At 41.4% G+C, this 19,073-nt stretch overlaps 2 protein-coding genes across 3 annotated transcripts; one reads left to right on the forward strand and one right to left on the reverse strand.

Annotated features, from left to right (window-relative positions):
* Positions 1-1,007: 1,007 nt before the first annotated feature.
* rps7 (ribosomal protein S7) lies at positions 1,008-8,409 on the reverse strand. Its single transcript, XM_084083258.1, has 7 exons — positions 8,381-8,409; positions 6,201-6,286; positions 6,030-6,101; positions 4,830-4,973; positions 4,297-4,361; positions 2,210-2,360; positions 1,008-1,116 (listed from the first exon to the last, which is right to left on the reverse strand). Exons 2-7 carry the CDS (start codon positions 6,273-6,275, stop codon positions 1,039-1,041), a joined length of 585 nt encoding a protein of 194 aa, XP_083939384.1. The 5' UTR covers positions 6,276-6,286; positions 8,381-8,409; the 3' UTR covers positions 1,008-1,038.
* Positions 8,410-8,932: 523 nt separating this feature from the next.
* rnaseh1 (ribonuclease H1) lies at positions 8,933-16,454 on the forward strand. 2 transcript variants are annotated; one of them, XM_084083251.1, is made up of 9 exons: positions 8,933-9,212; positions 9,610-9,825; positions 10,797-10,921; positions 11,247-11,432; positions 12,379-12,478; positions 12,960-13,014; positions 13,546-13,630; positions 14,152-14,276; positions 15,875-16,454. In XM_084083251.1, exons 2-9 carry the CDS (start codon positions 9,704-9,706, stop codon positions 15,953-15,955), a joined length of 879 nt encoding a protein of 292 aa, XP_083939377.1. In that variant the 5' UTR covers positions 8,933-9,212; positions 9,610-9,703; the 3' UTR covers positions 15,956-16,454. The 2 variants fall into 2 exon arrangements, with proteins under 2 accessions (XP_083939377.1, XP_083939376.1); XM_084083250.1 differs by having other exon boundaries at positions 9,664-9,825.
* The last annotated feature ends 2,619 nt before the right edge of the window (positions 16,455-19,073 follow it).

Raw genomic sequence — 19,073 nt, forward strand, 5'->3', positions numbered from 1 at the left:
TGTCTGGATTTATCCGAAACTGATGGATCAATAATGTTATAACTTATGTACCAGAAGTGCGATTGATCATCTGCTCAGTGTCTGAATAATCAGTTTTCAGTTCATCTTCAAAAGAAAATGTACTGGTGTTTACTGGTATTCAACTAGTCAGAAGGAATGGCTCTCCAAAGGCCAAGAGATGAATTCAAAATGAAACATTCAGAAGCATGAGCACATCCCAACCACCATATAACTACCAAAAACCTTTTTACTTTCCCCATTTCCTATTATTTCCCATGTATAATAGACTCAGGCTCCCCCTGCTGTTCACTTGTTACCACTGCAGGTCCTTTGGTTAATATTTTTTTAAACACTCAACGCCTGTCATCAACTATGAACATTTGTTACCTTAAACCACCCCGTCTCAACGTCAAGGCCAGGGACCACCAGGGGTCCAAATAGACCCTTAGGTCTAACTCACAGTGAACCAAATTGAACCACAAGGGTACATTGGGTTCCACATGTACACTCTTTAACATTTTGTGGTACCAGAGATTTTCATTTTAAAACAAAAGGAATCAACTGGGGGTCCTTGAAACTACAAAGGTTTAGAATCAGTGGCCTAACAGCATCTTAGTATTAGAGGATTCATATAATTTGCTTTACCCAGCAGAATCTCACAATATCTGAGATCAAACCTGTGACCTTTTCACAGCAACTGAAATATTTGTAACAGAAAACATCTGTGTTTAAGGTGTAGTTCACCCAAGAAATTACTTATTTTCAAGCGATCAAACACCCCATAAAGCCTTGAATTCATGGAGATTTTTAAGTTTGTCTCATTCCTGTGGCAATAATTTGATGACCGTGTGTATTTCCAGGAGACTCAGTCTCCTTTGCGTCTCCTACCGGATACATTGGCATCTTTATTAGCATCAAATTATTGCTTAGGAATGCGACAAACAAAACAATGTCCATGAATTCAAGGCTTCATGGAGGCAATGAGAAATTACAACCAAACTAACAAGGACAGTAAACAAATTTTATTTTGTCATCCTTTTACAGCTGAAATTCGGGGAATTCGAAGACGACATCTTTGCCTGTGAGCTTTTTGTAGACACCAGCGAAGGTCTCAACCTGACAGAAAAAACACACAGAGGAACATGTTGTTAACGTCACTCATTCACTGCAATGACTCAAGGTTCAGGGTTTTTATAACATTCTACATGAATCCATAAAGACCGGGAACACATCCGTGTCACTCGGTGCCGCTCTATGAGCATGTTTATCTGCTATTTTTGAATAGCCCAAAGAATTCTTAAAATGACACAGATGCGTTCCTGGTCTTAATAAATTAATCTGAACTCTGGCGGTAAAATTTAAAATATGAGTTTGTATCCTGCATGGTTTAGCTCCCCAGTAACGGCCCAAAGAACTCTGGGAAGATGTAGGAATATACAGGACGCCCCGTCCTCACCGGCCCGAGAGCCGGGGACAGAGGTTGTTCTACAACGTCGTGGAACGGGATTGTACGTCACAGCATTAATGCTACGCTCCCATACGCCACCAGGACAGAGCCATGCGAGAGAGTAACCTCACAGGATGTCCACGTTGAACACCTCAGACATTCTAACATGTTTAATTAAATGGATTATACTATATATATTATACTGGTTCATCTCTCTCTCAGCTAGGGGGTCCTTGGCCTGAAAAGGTTGAAGACCCCTGCTCTAGTGTTTTGAACTTATCAATTGTTTTAAGTCAGCAATTTGTGGCATTTGGCTAATCAACTCAAGTCATGAATAACAGTGTGAACATTTCCACAGAGGTTAATGAGATAGTAGAGTTAGTTACATTTGAATTATGTAAAATCAATTTGAATGCTTCACTTTCTCTGGTGATAAAAATAAAAAGCATGAAGGGGAAAATGTAGATTTCAAACTAGGGATTCAGTGCATCGACAAAATGCTCTTTTATTGATGTAATACTTATTTTACCAGGGTCAGCTTTGTACTTGGTCCAATGCCCCCGTTGCCCCGCTGCCACACACGGTTTAATTGGTTGAATACTAGATTTAAATGCATTTTAATATTGTTTAAGGCCTAGGAAACGCAATTTAAAATATTTATGGATCTTGCCGGCACCCTGTACTTTCTCACACAGCATTTAAAAGTTTAAAGGATTCAGGAATTCAACTTCTCCGGGACTTCCTACCGCTCTCTTTACTCACTTTGTGTTCTACATTGTTCTGTTGGGCCTTGTCCAGGTGGACCTTGATGAGGCGGCTGCTGTCCAGCTTCACCCTGATCCGCTTCCCAACGATCTCAGAGGGAAACACCAGGTCCTCCAGGATGGCATCATGCACGGCCGTCAGTGTGCGGCTGGATGACAAAAACAAAAAACGCATGTTAAGACAATTATCCACTGCACCTTTAGGGCTGCTGGTTTAATGTCCTACCAGGACATCCAGTACGACAGTGGGTTTCATATCAAGGTCTATTAATTCGGCATTTGAGCCACGGACCATTTGATGAGATTTACACCCAAAACTTAAAATATTTTGTTGTCGTTTGATAAGATTGTGTCCACAATTCCATGCTGTATTAATGTTGGTAGACAACAGGCAAATGTTGATCAAAAAGACAATTCTTCTACATTCTCCAATTGTATCCACAAGTTTCCTAGGGCGTTGTGGGCATCACTTCCCGTCGATTTGATTTCATAAAATTGACAGGAAGTGATGCCCATAACGGCCTAGGAAACTTGTGGATAGACTTCTTGTAAATTAAGTAATGCAGATGTTTAACAATAACTCAAGAGATCAACCTAATAAGGGTCCATTTGGTTTCATTTTACGCTCTCAAGAGATCAACCTAATAAGGGTCCATTTGGTTACCAACTCTCCATCATTTAGCTGGGGACCACTTGGAACCCCCTCAAGGACCACTGGTTGAGAACCAATGTTCTACGAGGACACCTAGAACTGCTGGTTTCTACCCTGCCAGAACAAATGGTACTGCTGGTTTTAGGTCCTACCAGGACATCTAGTAGCGCCGTTTTCTAACCTAGCAGTTAACAGTGTTGAACGATAAGAATTCAACCGATTTAATGTCCAGAGTCCATATGGGAAATGAAACACAATATATTTAAACATCAAGTATAACTCAAAAGGTTTGTTGGCTGCATTTGAAATGTGCCGTTTAACACAACACTTCATTTCACTTAATATTTGTCCCCTGCATGGTTTAGCTCCCCAGTAACGGTCCGAAGGACTCTGGGAAGATGTAGGAATATACAGGACGCCCCGTCCTCACCGGCCCGAGAGCCGGGGACAGAGGTTGTTCTACAACGTCGTGGAACGGGATTGTACGTCACAGCATTAATGCTACGCTCCCATACGCCACAAGGACAGAGCCATGTGAGAGAGTAACCTCACAGGATGTCCACGTTGAATGCAGTCAAAATTAGAGACATTCTTAACCCATGAAGACCAAGAACTTTAGATTTCTTTGGCTATTCAAACAAAAATTGCAGATCTACAAGCTCATAGCTATGAGCTTGTAGATCTGCCATTTTTGAAAAACCGTGAAAATGTAATATATATTTTTAAAAGCAAACATTTGTAAAATATGTTCCAGTGACCTCCAGAACCAGTGATTTGAGTTACAAATGTTCACTTTAAAAAATAAATAAATGATCTGCAATTCTTTTGGAAAAAGATAGTGAAAATGTGTGCAAATGTTTGAATATATAAATAGTTTTAACAAAAATCTTTGCTTCTGGAGGTCCCTGGAACAAAATATTTTCAGATGGGGGTCGGCGGCCAAACAGAAATACATATTTTGGGTGGTCCTTGACATCAAAAAGTTTGAGCACCACTGATATTATAGCAACATAAGTTTCTCAAAACAATGTTGGGATTTAGAAGACATTTGTTGAGAAGCATATATTTGAGTTACAAATGTTCTCTTTAAAGAAAGATTTGCACAACTTTTCACATTTTTTTCAAAAATGGCAGATCTATAAGCTCGTAGCTAAGCTTGTATGTCTGCTATTTTTGAACAGCCAAAGTAATCTAAAAATCACACAGATGCTTTCCTGGTCTTATTGGGTTAATGTTTGAAGTATTTGAGGATTCAGAATCTATAATTAAGCTACCGTTTTGACCCAAATCATTTCTGCTGAGATTTGTGTCGTTCCTGTAAATAAATGTGCATGATGCCCCGGGGACAGTCAGGCCCCCGTCACAGCTGGAGGAACATAACAGCATGTTGTCAACCACCAGGTGTCTTGTGAGACAAAACTCTTAAAACTCACCTCCTGGGGCGCTTCTGCTTATTCTTTGTGCGACTTTTCCTGGTGGGTTTGGGCAGGATTCTCCTCTGCAAGGACAGAACATACATTTTAATTAACCAAGGGATTCCACAGACATTTAAACATCTTTCAGTTGACCCAGCTACAGAGCAGAATCAATCAACACAAATATACAAGGATTTTCAGCTCACAGACTCAATCAATAAAGTCAATTTGTATCCTGCATGGTTTAGCTCCCCAGTAACAGTCCAAGGACTCTAGGAAGATGTAGGAATATACAGGACGCCCCGTCCTCGCCGGCCCAAGAGCCGGGGACAGAGCTTGCTCTCCAACGTCGTGGAACGGGATTGTACGTCACAGCATTAATGCTACGCTCCCATACGCCACAAGGACAGAGCCATGCGAGAGAGTAACCTCACAGGATGTCCACGTTGAATACACTTAAAAAGCACACAAGTGAACTTTCTGATCACATTTAACGTCAACAAAATTCTGCTACTACTGGCCACGTTTAACGTGCGTTATCGAGACGTTACCTGAGCGATGAAGACGACATGCTTTCCACTGAACTTCTTCTCCAGCTCTCTCACCAGACGAACCTGAATCTTCTGGAAAGACTTCAGCTGGGGAACGGGAACGAAGATGATGATGGCTTTCCTGGCGCCACCAACTTCAATTTCCTTAAGAAAGAAAGAGAAAAACTAATTAGACAAACAGTCGGGAAGAAATCGTGGCCATTCCAACATCAACAGAAATCACAAAACTACAGCAAAATATTAAAACGTAAGACACAATTAATTAAGCACATATCCAGGCAGTTCACCCAGTATTCTAAGTCTTTAGGACACTACAAAAACAAGCATACAATTCCAATAGGTTTGTATCCTGCATGGTTTAGCTCCCCAGTAACGGCCCAAAGGACTCTGGGAAGATGTAGGAATATACAGGACGCCCCGTCCTCGCCGGCCCGAAAGCCGGGGACAGAGGTTGTTCTACAACGTCGTGGAACGGGATTATACGTCACAGCATTAATGCTACGCTCCCATAATGCCACAAGGACAGAGCCATGCGAGAGAGTAACCTCACAGGATGTCCACGTTGACCACCTAAAAACAGTTCCAATTCATGTCCAGCACACATGTGACACCACTGATTTGTGTCTTTGCAGCACTAGGAGTGCTCAAGTCAGTCAATTTTCATAAAACTGTGGTGGCACTTGCACTCCTTAAGTAAAGCAATATTTTAAGACAGTGGTTTTCAACCCTTTTCATATCAAAGTCCAATATTTATTTGGCATTTGAGCCACGGAGCACCGTTTGATGAGATTTAGATTCTCAGACCCAAGTCTAAATATTTGTTATCGTTGGATACGATTTTGTCCACAATTCTATGCTGTATTGATGTGGTAGTGGTACCATAGGAGAGATAACAGGCAAACGTTGATCAAAATAACATTTCTACTACAGTCTCTATTTGTGTAGACTTCTTGTAAATTAAGTAATGCAGATGTTAAATAATTTAACTTTTGAGAGCGTAAAATGAAACCAAATGGACCCTTTACGGGTCAATTTGGTTTCATTTTAGGCTCTCAAGAGATCTACCTAATAAGGGTCCATTTGGTTACCAACTCTCCATCATTTAGCATACCACCTGGAAACCCCTGGACCACTGGTTGAGAACCACTGTTTTAAGACAAACAATGTCTTAACCTAAGAACACAACTTGAAGACGTGTACCTTTGCAGCTGTGATGTTCAGTTCTCTGAGCTGAGCCTTCAGATCAGAGTTCATCTCCAACTCGAGGAGAGCCTGTGAGACAGCAGACACAAACAAGTTAAAAATGTAACTGCTACAGTACATCACATATAGACTTCATTAACATTTCACACAGCAAACACCCCTTCTTACCTGGGAGATCCCGGACTCAAACTCGTCTGGCTTTTCGCCATTCGGCTTCACGATTTTGGCGCTGGTACTGAACATGGCCTTTGTCTCTGTAAAATAAATGATAAAAACAGTGAGATTTAAGTCGTCAACATCCATCTATAAATTCCACAAATCTGTCCTTTCAGCATATCTCGAGAACTGTTCATCTGATTGACTTCACTGTGTGGGTGTAAGGCTGAGAACAATTTGTATCCTGCATGGTTTAGCTCCCCAGTAACGGCCTAAAGGACTCTGGGAAGATGTAGGAATATACAGGACGCCCCGTCCTCGCCGGCCCGAGAGCCGGGGACAGAGATTTTTCTACAACGTCGTGGAACGGGATTGTACGTCACAGCATTGATGCTACGCTCCCATAATGCCACAAGGACAGAGCCATGTGAGAGAGTAACCTCACAGGATGTCCACGTTGAATACACTTAACAAAAACACCACAAGTCAACTTTCAGATCACATTCAACATCAATAAAGTTACATACTAGAAACTAAAGCATAACAAGTTGAGCTCAGGGGGACATGACGACCAAAATACATCCAATCACAATATGAATTGTAGTGTTTAACGTTTAGTCAATTGGATCAGCGGTTCTCCAGCACTGACAGAGCCTGCACCAGGACAGAAGGGCACTACTAGAATCTTCACATCATTGCAAACCTGTTGCAAACCCCAGCATGTGATTGATAGTTAGGTACCAAGTTGTACAAAAGGAACCAAATGGACCCTTATGGGGCATTAACTCTTTGAGTGTGCAAATGCAACCAAATGGACCCTTAAGTCTGAGTTCAGCAAGGAGTTTGCAGTGTAACCCTGTTTGGTCCTGTAGAACAGTGGTTCTCAAAATGGGTTCCTGGAACTCAGGGTTCCTTGAAGGGGTTCTAAATTGACCCTTACAAGAATGTACCCTAACGGGTCCATTTGGTTCCCTATGTATACTGTCAAGAGTTTAAAGGGTGTCCTTGAAATGGTAACGTTTGAGAACCACTGCTGTAGAAAATCCTCTCTGCTAGCTGCAGCCTCTTCCTGACATGCTAGACCCAAAAAACCCGCCAGTAGACCCAACATGACCCCACAACGTGTATTATTTTGACCCAAATAAGAGCAACTCTTACAGACTACCACTTATACACTTTGAGATTAGGATTTCACTATGTATAACTGTTATTACATTCTAGAAACATCTGTGCTAAGTGCTGGCCCTGCTTCATCCTGTCTGACATGCTGAGTGCCGGTCACAGCCAGTATTCCCAAATTGACCCTACGAACACACACACACACACAATTCAATTCAATTCAAAGGGCTTTATTGGCATGAGAAAACATACGTTTACACACACACACACACACACACACACACACACACACACACACACACACACACACACACACACACACACACACACACACACACACACACAACCCTAACCCAAATAAGAGCAACTCTTACTGAGTACCACCACATGTATTGTGCAAGTCGAAATTAGGATTTCTCTGAGAATGTTATTAAGTCTTACAGAAACAAGCTGTGCCAACCTTCACACTGTGCGACATGCTGGGTGCCGGCTGCTAGCAGCTAACTGTGATGCTAACGGGTATAATTCAGACAGACGGAAGGGTTCTGACCATTCAACACAACGGCATTATGACCTATCCACTTACATTAACTCCTAACAGAACCGAACCAGACCTAACTGAACAGAACCAGGCTGACAGAAGTGTAAACTTAAACACCAGTTAGTTAGCGGCTACACGAAGCTAGCATGGTGATGGCCAGAGCTAACGGCTGGGGCTGGCTAATACAGGTTAGCGTTGTTAGCAACACGGGTGTTTATTAACGTTCTAAGTTAAAAGATGAAACCACACGTTAAATGAACAGAACAGAACCAGCCTGTTAGACACAATGTTCGAGCAGCAAACACACGTGGAGGCCTGGAGACACTAAAAGCCCTGTAACCACTATGTTTCACACCGGGCACTTTTAACCTCAATATTATGTCTTATAAAACGGCCATCCGTCGCTACAAACAACACAATCTAACGCATCACAGCTCCATTGAGCGATACGATGCAAAATTAGGAACATTGTGTGTTTTAATTCCATGTTTAATGTTAAAATGTGTCGCAGAGTGAAAATGCTCCGCCATACCTCTGTCAACGACGGCCAAGGAAGAGGTCGGAAATCTCGCGAGGTTTCGTTAAGTCACGTCTCGCCGGGAACCATGGGAACCCGCAGTTTTTTTGGGGGGGTTTCTTGTTCTGTTTCATAAAGTTGATGTGTTTGTCACACTTTTTTTATGTATTATTATTTTTATTTTATGACTGAAAAAATTATAATAAAAAAAACATTTTTTGCTATTTATTTATTTTATACACGTTTGCTATTTGACTTTTTATGTATGTTTATCTCGCGCTTTGTCACTACTCACTATTTATCTTATTATTTGTTAATATTTACATTTTATTCCATGTTTATACGATCGTCAACAACAGTGTTATATATTTCATACACATTTTAAATTACACATTACATTTTCTTTGTCAAAACAATAAAGTTTTGGGGAAAAGAAAAAACTCCAAGGAGGATCCAAGGAGTATATATCTATGAACAAGGAGCGGCCACAAATCTCGATGGAAATTCTGTACGTTTAGAACGTTACGCACGTGGCCATTCCTTCTTCACATCCAGGGACCCGGAAGCATAACGTTGTATTGTGCATGACTTTTCGGTCGCATGGATGTCAGATCCATAACTTTATGTTTAACCTGGACAAATGTTAGAACATAGACTATGATAACATTGATGTCTGTTCTCTACAGTGTTTGTAGCATTCTTTAGTGATAGAAGGTGCATCTTTGCAGGAGAACAAGCCACAAATCAGATGTGAATGCTGCAAAATATGAAGCTGAGGCTAACAGTTGTAGTTATAAACAACAACTAAACACTGCTTTGTTTTATTGTATTGTTCCTTTAAGCCGAGGTAAGTTGCAATGATTAGTGCTGCAACTGTCAATTAGTTTCTTAGAGGTTATTGTATTGATTTGTTTTTTGATTAATCGATTAATTGATATGCAAAAAAAAATGCATATTAAAAATATGTCAACAAATTGATATATCTTTAATATAACAGATTTTATAATGACTAAATTAAGCAAGTGGTTAATCGCTCAAGCCCTATTTTATACTTGGTTGTACAACTGTCACACAGAAATTGATTTAAAAAAAAAAGAGCACACAACATGTCCAGGTGTGACACGTTATGAGCTTGTAGATCTACTATTTTCACAAATTTTGAATGTATTGTTTGATAAAAAAAAAATATATAATAATCAATTAGTTTGATTATCGTATTAATATTAGTGTCATTGTTCCTGTAGGTCCACCACGATGACATCAGAGCTGTATTCATATTAGTGTTATTGTTCCTGTAGGTTCACCACGATGACATCAGAGCTGTATTAGAAGTGTTCGATGCTCAGACTGACCGGGTTGTACAGAACGGTACGCAGGACGCTGTGCTGCTCCCCAGAAGACATGGTGAAGTACTTCTACGCCGTGAGGAAAGGCTTCAAGCCAGGAGTCTACAACACATGGTGAGGACAGTTACAGCCCTGGAATCATGGCTGTGATATTACTTTACATTTCCATCACATAACTCTGAGAGTGTACAGATGGAACCAAATGGACCCATTTAGTAGCCTGGTAAAGCCCCTCCCTCCGGAAAATCTAATTTCCATTCACTCCTGAAATAAATGTCAAATGAGATTTCCGGAGGGAGGGTTTACTAGGCTACCCAAAGTGGTGGAAAAAGTACTAACATTTTTTTACATAATTAAAAGTATCAATACTGCAATGTAGAAATACTCTAGCAAACATTTGTATCTCAAATCTTTGCTTCTGGGGGGTCCCTGGAACAAGATTTTTCAAAAATAGCAGATCTACAAGCTCATAGTGAGGCACTGGGTGCCGCACTGTGCCGATTGAATTTTTGAATAGCCAAATAAATCTAAAAATGACACGGATGCTTTCCCGGATTGAATGGGTTAACCACAAGGCCACTGAGCTTCAGGCAGGATGAAGATATTATTCATGAAATGACAGATTGACTGATTGATTGGTGCATCCCTAAAATGATGGTGGATGTGTAGACCTGATGTTCAAACACGTAGACCAGTGGTTCTCAACCTTTTTCATGTCAAGGACCCCCAAAATGATACTTATTAGCCCGTGGACCCCCGTTTGAAAAGATATGCCATGGACTGGATTCTCAACCATTTTAATTTCAAGGACAGTTTGACATGTATTAGGGCTACGGACCCCCATTTAATGGCATCTCTATCTCTGGGACCCCAATTTATGTTGTAAAATCAATGTTAATTTAACTCTGAGAGTTACAGACCCAAAAGGGTCCATTTGGTTCCTATCCATGATTTAGCTGGGGATCCCCTGGAACCCCCTCAAGTACCCCTGGGACCCCACTTTGAGAACCAATGACGTAGACCACCCCCCTCAAGTCTGTTGCCCCCCCCCCCCCCCCCCCCCCCCCCCCCGTGATCTATTGTAGGGACGAATGCAAGAGCCAAGTGGACAAGTTTCAATATGCCAGTTACAAGAAGTTTGGGTCAGAGAAAGACGCCTGGTCCTTTGTCAGAGGAGTCAAGCCATCAGACGCTCCAGCCATCGCCACTGGTAGGTGGAACTACTCTGTCACACAAGTAAAAGTCCGTATTAAAAATGTACTTTAGTAAAAGTACAAAAGTAATGGTATCAAAATGTATTAAAGTACAAACGTAAAAGTACTCATTATGCTGAATGTCCCATTTCACAAGTTGTCAAATGCATGAAAATCATTTGGAAAATAGCAGATCTACAAGCTCACGATGCGTCGCATCACGACGCATTGTGAGCTTGTAGATCGTCCCCTATTGAATGAGTTAAATTAAAACACTTGTGAACCGCGGCAGTACACACACCCTGTCTGTCTGATGAAGCCCAATGTGTTTGCACACTGCAGAAGCTGCTAGTAGTTACGAGACGGCGACAGCGGACAGCCTTCTGCCCAGACGAGGCCCGGAGGCCCTGGAGTACATCCCACTGGGGACGAAGAGGAGCCACTCACACACCCAGGAGGAGGAAGAGGAGTCTCCATCCAAGAAGGCTAAAACCTCCTCAGCAAGCTCCGATGGATTCACCTACATGGGTGAGAAAATGGGTGGGTGGGGTTGGGTTGAGTGGGTGGTAGTCTGGTAATAGCAGATATACAAGCTCATAGTGCGGCACCGAGTGCCACGCTATGAGCTTGTAGATCTGCTATTTTTGAAAAATTGTGAGAATTTGTGCACATTTTTGAATATATATATATATTTTTTTTTAAAGCGAACATTTGTAACTGTCAATAGTTTTTCATTAAAATTAAGACATTCGTTGAGACATTTATCGCTATATCAGTGGTGCTCAAACTTCACAGATTGGCATTTACTTTGAACAGGGGCTTAGACAGAAGAGTCAAAAGGCATTAGAGTTGGGGTTAAAAAAGGTAAAAATTGCATTTATACAATTTCAGTCCGAGAAATGTCGATGTTGATGTCCTCACCAGGGGTGTATTGGTGATTTTTTTCCTGTCGAACGGTATTTTAATGGCGTCACGCGCGCCCGTGGCACGCACACACCGCGCGCATTTCATTTTACCTTAAAGTAGTTAACATGTTCGCATAGGAAATGTTTTTTAGCTTAATTTCGGTCTTTTTAAACAATACAAATTCAAGGAATGCCATGAATTATAGGAGGAATTATCGACGGTGGCTGAGGCATTGCTGCGTGCAGATAGGATACTGGCAGCAGCCCTACCGAAGCCAAGATGCTGTGTTGCTTACCGTGTAGCCTGTAGTAAACTTGTAAACCTGTTATGCAACGTAGCCATTTGGGTAATTGGCGTGTGAATCTCGGGGGGGGGGGGGTCCTCCGGACCTAGAGGTTTCTGGCGTGCACGTGCGTGCTGTGTACCGTGCCGTACCTTGCGCTTGAAAAATGTACCAGCCACACGCCGTCCTACTCCATGTGGCCCCCATGACCCCACTGGTCCTCACAAACGTGTGTGTGTGTGTGTGTGTGTGTGTGCGTGCATGTGTTGCTTCCTCTCTCTCTAGGTGATGCTGTGGTGGTGTACACAGATGGTTGCTGTTCGCGCAACGGAAAGAAAGGCGCGCGGGCGGGCATCGGCGTGTACTGGGGTCCAAACCATCCTCTGTGAGTTGCCAAGAACACACACACACACCGGAACAAAATATATATATATATATATATATATATATATATATATATATATATATATATATACACACACACACACCTGAACAGGGGGGAAAAAATCTCTCTCTCTCTCTCTCTCTCGAAAGATTCTATCGATTAGTCACCCCCAATATATTTGTCATATTGTTTTGCTTTTGTCGCATTCCTAAGCCAATAATTTGATGACCAGCGGACTGGTAGGCAGCGGTTAAAAGAAGTAAAAGTATAGAAAATTGGAAATACTCGAGTAAAGTAAAAGTACCTCAACATTGTACTTAAGTACAGTACTTTAGTAAATGTACTTAGTTACTTTACACCAAAGTAAGGGAATAGTAGCACCTTGTGTTCTTGTTGAGGCGTGTGTGTGTGTGTGTGTGTGTGTGTGTGCCTGCACTGGATGGATGCTGACTTGTGCTCTTTTTTTTTATTTTTAATAAAGGAATGTTGCAGAGCCGCTCCTTGGCAGACAGACCAACCAGAGAGCAGAGTTACAGGTCAATATGCAAACCACACATCAAACATCAAACGAGTATTTCAATGGAGCTGGAGAGTGGACTTCACCAAGCATGTCCATGGATGGATTAAAGTTCTCAGTCGGATAATTGCATAGAAGCCAACAGCATGTCTTCTATGACAGCATGTTGCGCTGCGAAAATAGCAGATCTTCAAGCATAAAAGCAAAGGTTAAAGCCTCAATCTGTGATTTCTTCACCCGCAGGAACGCTATTACTAAAACGTCATACATTTTTCATATTGTGTTAATTGTTTAGGAATCAACGATAGTGTGTGGCGGGGGGGGGGGGGGGGGCTCCTCCTTTAATCCATCCATGCCACATTCAAGATCAAATGGGAATGGACAAAGAATATCAAATACACATTGTGTGTGTGTGTGTGTGTGTGTGTGTGTGTGTGTGTGTGTGTGTGTGTGTGTGTGTGTGTGTGTGTGTGTGTGTGTGTGTGTGTGTGTGTGTGTGTGTGTGTGTGTGTGTGTGTGTGTGTGTGTGTGTGTGTGTGTGTGTGTGTAGGCTGCCGTCAGAGCACTGGAACAGGCCAGGGACATGGACATCAACAAGCTGGTTCTCTACACCGACAGCAAGTTCACTATCAATGGTAATTAATACTGCTGTAAGATTGAAATGAATGGTCACCTCCCAACTTGTATAGCAGTAGTTCTCAAACCTTTTTCGTGCCAAGGACCCCCAAATTGATATGTATTTGGCCACAAACTCTCTCTTTCCCAGGTGTTTCGCCCAGGTTGACCCCACTGGGTTAAGGTATGTTTTCTGTGAGGTTAGTGTTAGGTTCAGGCATATATAACCACACGCCCACCGCGTTATTATGGATCCCACCGCAGTTATTGGCAAAAACCCGCTGTGATTGGCCAGTAGTCGCTGCGATTGACAGTTGTCATTTTTTTGCAACTATGCCTAAACCTAAACTTAACCCTAACCTCAGTGAAACTATGCCTGCCAGGGAGCCAATCAGAAACAGGTAAGGCGGGTCTATCCTATAACGTTGGTGGGATTCATGATCACCCCACCTGGGCGAAACACCAAAGATAGAGGGAGTCCCTGGAAGCTAAACAAACAGCATTATGTTGACATCCATATTGTTGCTGTGTGTGTTGTCAGGGGTGACCAGCTGGGTGAAGAACTGGAAGCTGAACGGATGGAGGTTGAAGTCAGGAGGAGAGATCGTCAACAAAGAGGATTTCATCCAACTGGACCAACTGAACTCAGAGATGCAGGTGGTGTGGGTCAGTGGCTCTCAAAACCTTTTCACAAAAATATCTACAAGCTCATAGCACGGCACAAGTGCCGCACTATGAGCTTGGTTAAATTGGTGACACGGATGCGTTCCCGGTTTTAATGGGTTAACTCGTTTTGGGCGGGAACCCCTATTTGTAACTATACCTTTCAGGACGGGAACCCCTTTTGGGCTTGTTGTTGCTATGTACAGTATAAAGCAACATACATGTGTTGTAATTTTTGAATACATATTTGAAGTTTTTCCGAAAACTTAGGTCAGGATTTAGAAGGCGTTTTTAGAATCCGTCTCAGGTCTAAATGGGTTAATGGCGTCTGTAGAACCTGGTCGATTCCTCCGTACCTCTCCTCCTTCCTCGGCCGGAGGGAGGGACTAAGGTGCGAGGAAACGGCGCGTGAAGTGAAGGACGTGAGGCTGGAGCCAAATTCCAGTACCGACAATCTCGGCGACTCGCTCACTCCCAGTCGGTCACCCCGACTTCGAACCGGAAGTAGTCGGGTTCCAATTGTTCATTTGCTTCTTGGAGGAGGCGAGTGGAGTCGAGTGGAAGAGGCGAGGAGGCACTCCGCTTCCGCATTGAGCGAGTGTACATGAAGTGTACGCTCGACCAGTCTCCACAGCTCCTCGCAGCAGACTTCCGCATCACGTGTACACGTTTTGTTTTGTTTCCCCCCCCCTTCTCCCGTGACGTATACATGGTCCTCCTCCACATGTGGCCATAAAACATTTGAAGGATTTTATAAACCCCCCCCCCCAGACAGGCCAGACAGCCCCCCAAAAGAGGACATGTACGAGCAAAAAGAGGGACGGGTCAGGATTTAATTCATAAATGTAAGTTTGCTCATCCTGGCGCTTCGTTCACTATTTCAGGAATAAATGGCTTTTGCTATAAAGATAACGATGTGGCCATCCACATTGATGAATTGTCTATTCTTATATTCTGTATTATTCTATACCTGCATATTATTCTATGCATGTGTATTTTCATCCACGCCTCTGCTCTGGTCCACCTGTATGGAACGTCATAACTGGTCACGCAATTTGCTGTGGCTTTGAAATGACGCTATAGAGTCGCGTTCCGATCCTGCGAGGCAGGACGGGTCGACCACTCCGTCCTCTTTGGGGGATTGGAATTTAGCTTAACCCATTAAGACCTGAAGCCGATTCTACAAATGTCTTCTAAATCCCAACAGTATTCCGGAAAAAAAAAAAGTGTCTATATCAGTGGCTTAAACTTTTTCATGTCAAGGACCCCCAAACTTATATGTATTTGGCCGCAGACCCCCATCTCAAATTTGTTTGTTCCAGGGACCCCCCAGAAGCAAAGAATAGAGTTAAAAATGTTCGCTTTAAACAATATATATTCAAAGATTTGCACATATTTTCACGATTTTTCAAAAATAGCAGATATACAAGCTCATAGCGCGGCACTCGCTATGAGCTTGTATATCTGCTATTTTTGAATAGCCAAAAGTGTAAGATAATGCTTTTTAGCTCAGATGAAAAAGTGACACAGATGCGTTCCAGGTATTAAAGGTAAAGTATTGTAATGTGTCTTAACGAGTGTCTCTGCTCTCCTCTGTCCAGTTGCACATCCCAGGGCATGCTGGGTACACAGGAAATGAAGAGGCGGACCGGCTGTCCAGAGAGGGAGCGGCCAAGTCTTAAAAACTGACCAATGGAAAAGAGCCACAACCTCTGGGGTGGGGCCTTTAAAGTAACCAATGGGAAGAGCAGACCTCTAGGGTGGCCTTTTTTCTAATTTTCTATCAATTACACACTTAAAGAAGCTTTGAATTCATGGAGATTTTTTTTTTTTTTTTTTTGCATTCCTAAGCCAATAATTTGATGACAGAGTCGCCATTGAGTATCCTACCGGAGAATCTGCTGGTCATCAAATTATTGGCTCAGGAATGTGACAAAGACAAACACATCTCCATGAATTCAAGGCTTCACGATGTGTGTAATTGATAGAAAATACGTCTTTTTTTATTTGGGTGAACTACTCCTTTTAAAGTAAGCAATGGGAAGGCAGACGTTGTGCTGTCTCAGGGACCCTCAGGGTTCTTTCTGGGGGTTCCAAATGGAGCCTTTAACATGTATTTAACTCTGAGAGTGTACACATGGAACCAAATGGACCCTTGCGGGTCCATTTGGTTCCATTCGTACACTCTCAGAGTTATGGGGACCTTAAAATTAAAAGGTTTTGAGAAGGTCTGATCTTATTGATGGAGCTGAAAGGAAACTAGTTATGTTTGTATTTCCTGTCCTGTTTAGTACAGAATTCTGTTGTTCTGAATCTGATCACAGGTTGTGACATGTGACATTTCACATCCCAAAATTAACTGCTTTCTACTTGTGTTTAATGTTTAAATACTTTATAAAGGCAGCGTTTTGTGTTCAGACCCGTTCTGGTTGATGAGGATGTTGTTCAGAGAAGCTGTTGGATGCGTTTTGTCTTTTTGTTTTGTTATTTTACTTTAATAAATTCTACTATTGACCGAAGCATAATGTTTACATTGTTGATTTGTGTAATATGGATGAGAACACACACAAACACACACAACTCTTTATAAGTGTATATTTCTGCACAACTAAGACATTTTAATTTATAATTTTAAGTAACAAATAGATACAGTACTATGCATGATCATTACTATTAAGTTAGGATAAAAGGATTAGATTTATTTGACAGTGGATTTGTATTGTTTTATGTATTTCTACTTTTCCACTTGCATTCTCCTCCTCTGTCATATTTTGTTCAGATTGTGTTCTGATGTTTCTGACTCATTGCTACCACTGCGCCATCTAGTGGTGATGTCGATGGAGTGTCTTCTCTTAGGTTTGAATTCTCTGGCCAAGGCACGCACTCACACATGTGCGTGCACTGCACACTCACACATGTGCGTGCACACTCACACATGTGTGTGCACACTCACACATGTGCGTGCACACTCACAGAGGTACTTGGAAAGTTTGAGATCATATATCACCCATTCTTGAGAATTGGGAGAAATCATGTCCTATCAAAAAAAATAATAATAATATTTATTAACACTATGTTTTATTATTATTCTTAAAGGATTTATATATATGAATTACATAAGATTATACAATGTTCTGGTCTGGTTTCCTTTTTTTTATTTTACATCTAAACTTGCACTCTACCAGAAAAACACCCTTGTCTAAGACAAGGATTCACAACTTCAATCTTTTTGTTGTTGTTAAAAGCATTAAGAAAACTAACCATGTGTATTGATAACATAGGTGTAAGAATGTACTTTTTTTGTAAAGGTTTTTGCCCTTCAAAGTTGTGCCCAAGATCTTTGTCAACTTTGTCAGATTTCTACAAAAACATAATTTAATCAGGCATAACTGGTTTTAGCTATAAGGTCCCCTGTCTCCCTCCAGGTTTAAAAAAATGCGGGGAAAGCTGTGAAAGCTCTGGTAAGCTTTTATTTTTTGATAAATGCACTAAATAATATTACTATCTGGTGTGTCCAAACCATAACATGTCAACTCTGTCAATCCTTCTAAATCCAAACAAAAAAAACGTCAACTACAACTTTGCTGTGAAATTAAAAAAAAACGTAGCATTTTGTCAACTCCGTCAGATGTCAACTCCGTCAGATATGCCATCTTATGGGGTTGACATCTAAAAAAATGTGGTACATGGTTTAATAGTCAACACTTTGATATTTAAAAAAATCTTTGCCCGGCATAATTGAAGTATATAAAAAAAGGTTTCTATATTTCTGGGTAAATAGGGCCTAAAATATCATACAACTGAGACAAAAATGTTGTACATGGTCATGTATTTATTGGGTTATACAATGTTACATACTGTATGTGCAAGTGACAAAAGTATGCAAACATCTAGGATTGCAGTTAATTTAAAGGTGAAATTAGAGTCAAGTATTTTCAAATCACACAAACAACCCAGTTAGTTTGACAATAGATGACAAGCAACAACATGACAAGTCAAACAAAACAATACGGATCAAAACAGCATCAGGTGAACGAACAAAGGGTTAACATGAGTCATATCAGGCCTGAATCCTGTACCATAATGTGAGCTTGTACATCAGCTATTTTCACTACTTTTGTGCGACACTCTTGTATGATTCATGAAGTAATATGTAGATGCCATATAAGGTTTACCTGACAGCAACGATGGGCTTTTATTGAACACTAGACATTCTAACTGTTGTTTTCCATAGTGACACTAATCTTCCCTGGCAACATCTGACAACAGACTGACCATCACAACAAGAATTATAAAAGTATGGAAAGTATGTGTCAGTGAAAGTGTGTGTGAAGGTGTGTAGGTGTGTGTTAGAATCCGGATTTGTCACGCTTTGTGTAGACAAGTCGATCTCAAACATTGTCATGTCAAGGACAATTGATTTGATTTAGCTGTACGTGGACCCCATTTGAAAAGATTTTTGTCCCAGATTGTTCAAACTTTCCAAGATTATTCCACATTTTCACAGATGTTCACAAATCTTTTTCTGTTAAGATAGCCAATCTACAAGCTCACAACATGTCACATCCCAATGCTTTCTGAACTTGTAGAGCAGCTATTTTCTAAACTTACCTGCACGACACACAGAACGGGGGAATGTTAAGAAATAATTCACTTTCTATACTCTTTAAATGTGGATAAGTTTAAGTCTTGACCTACTAAACACATGAGATGCACCAAACACATGTATTTACATTCACTTCAATATCCAATGCAACATGTTGTGCAGATATTATAAATCTGCCAGTGGTGGAAAGTAAC

This window comes from Gymnoscopelus microlampas (assembly GCF_963454915.1).
Source record: "Gymnoscopelus microlampas genome assembly, chromosome: 16".
NCBI lineage: Eukaryota > Metazoa > Chordata > Actinopteri > Myctophiformes > Myctophidae > Gymnoscopelus > Gymnoscopelus microlampas.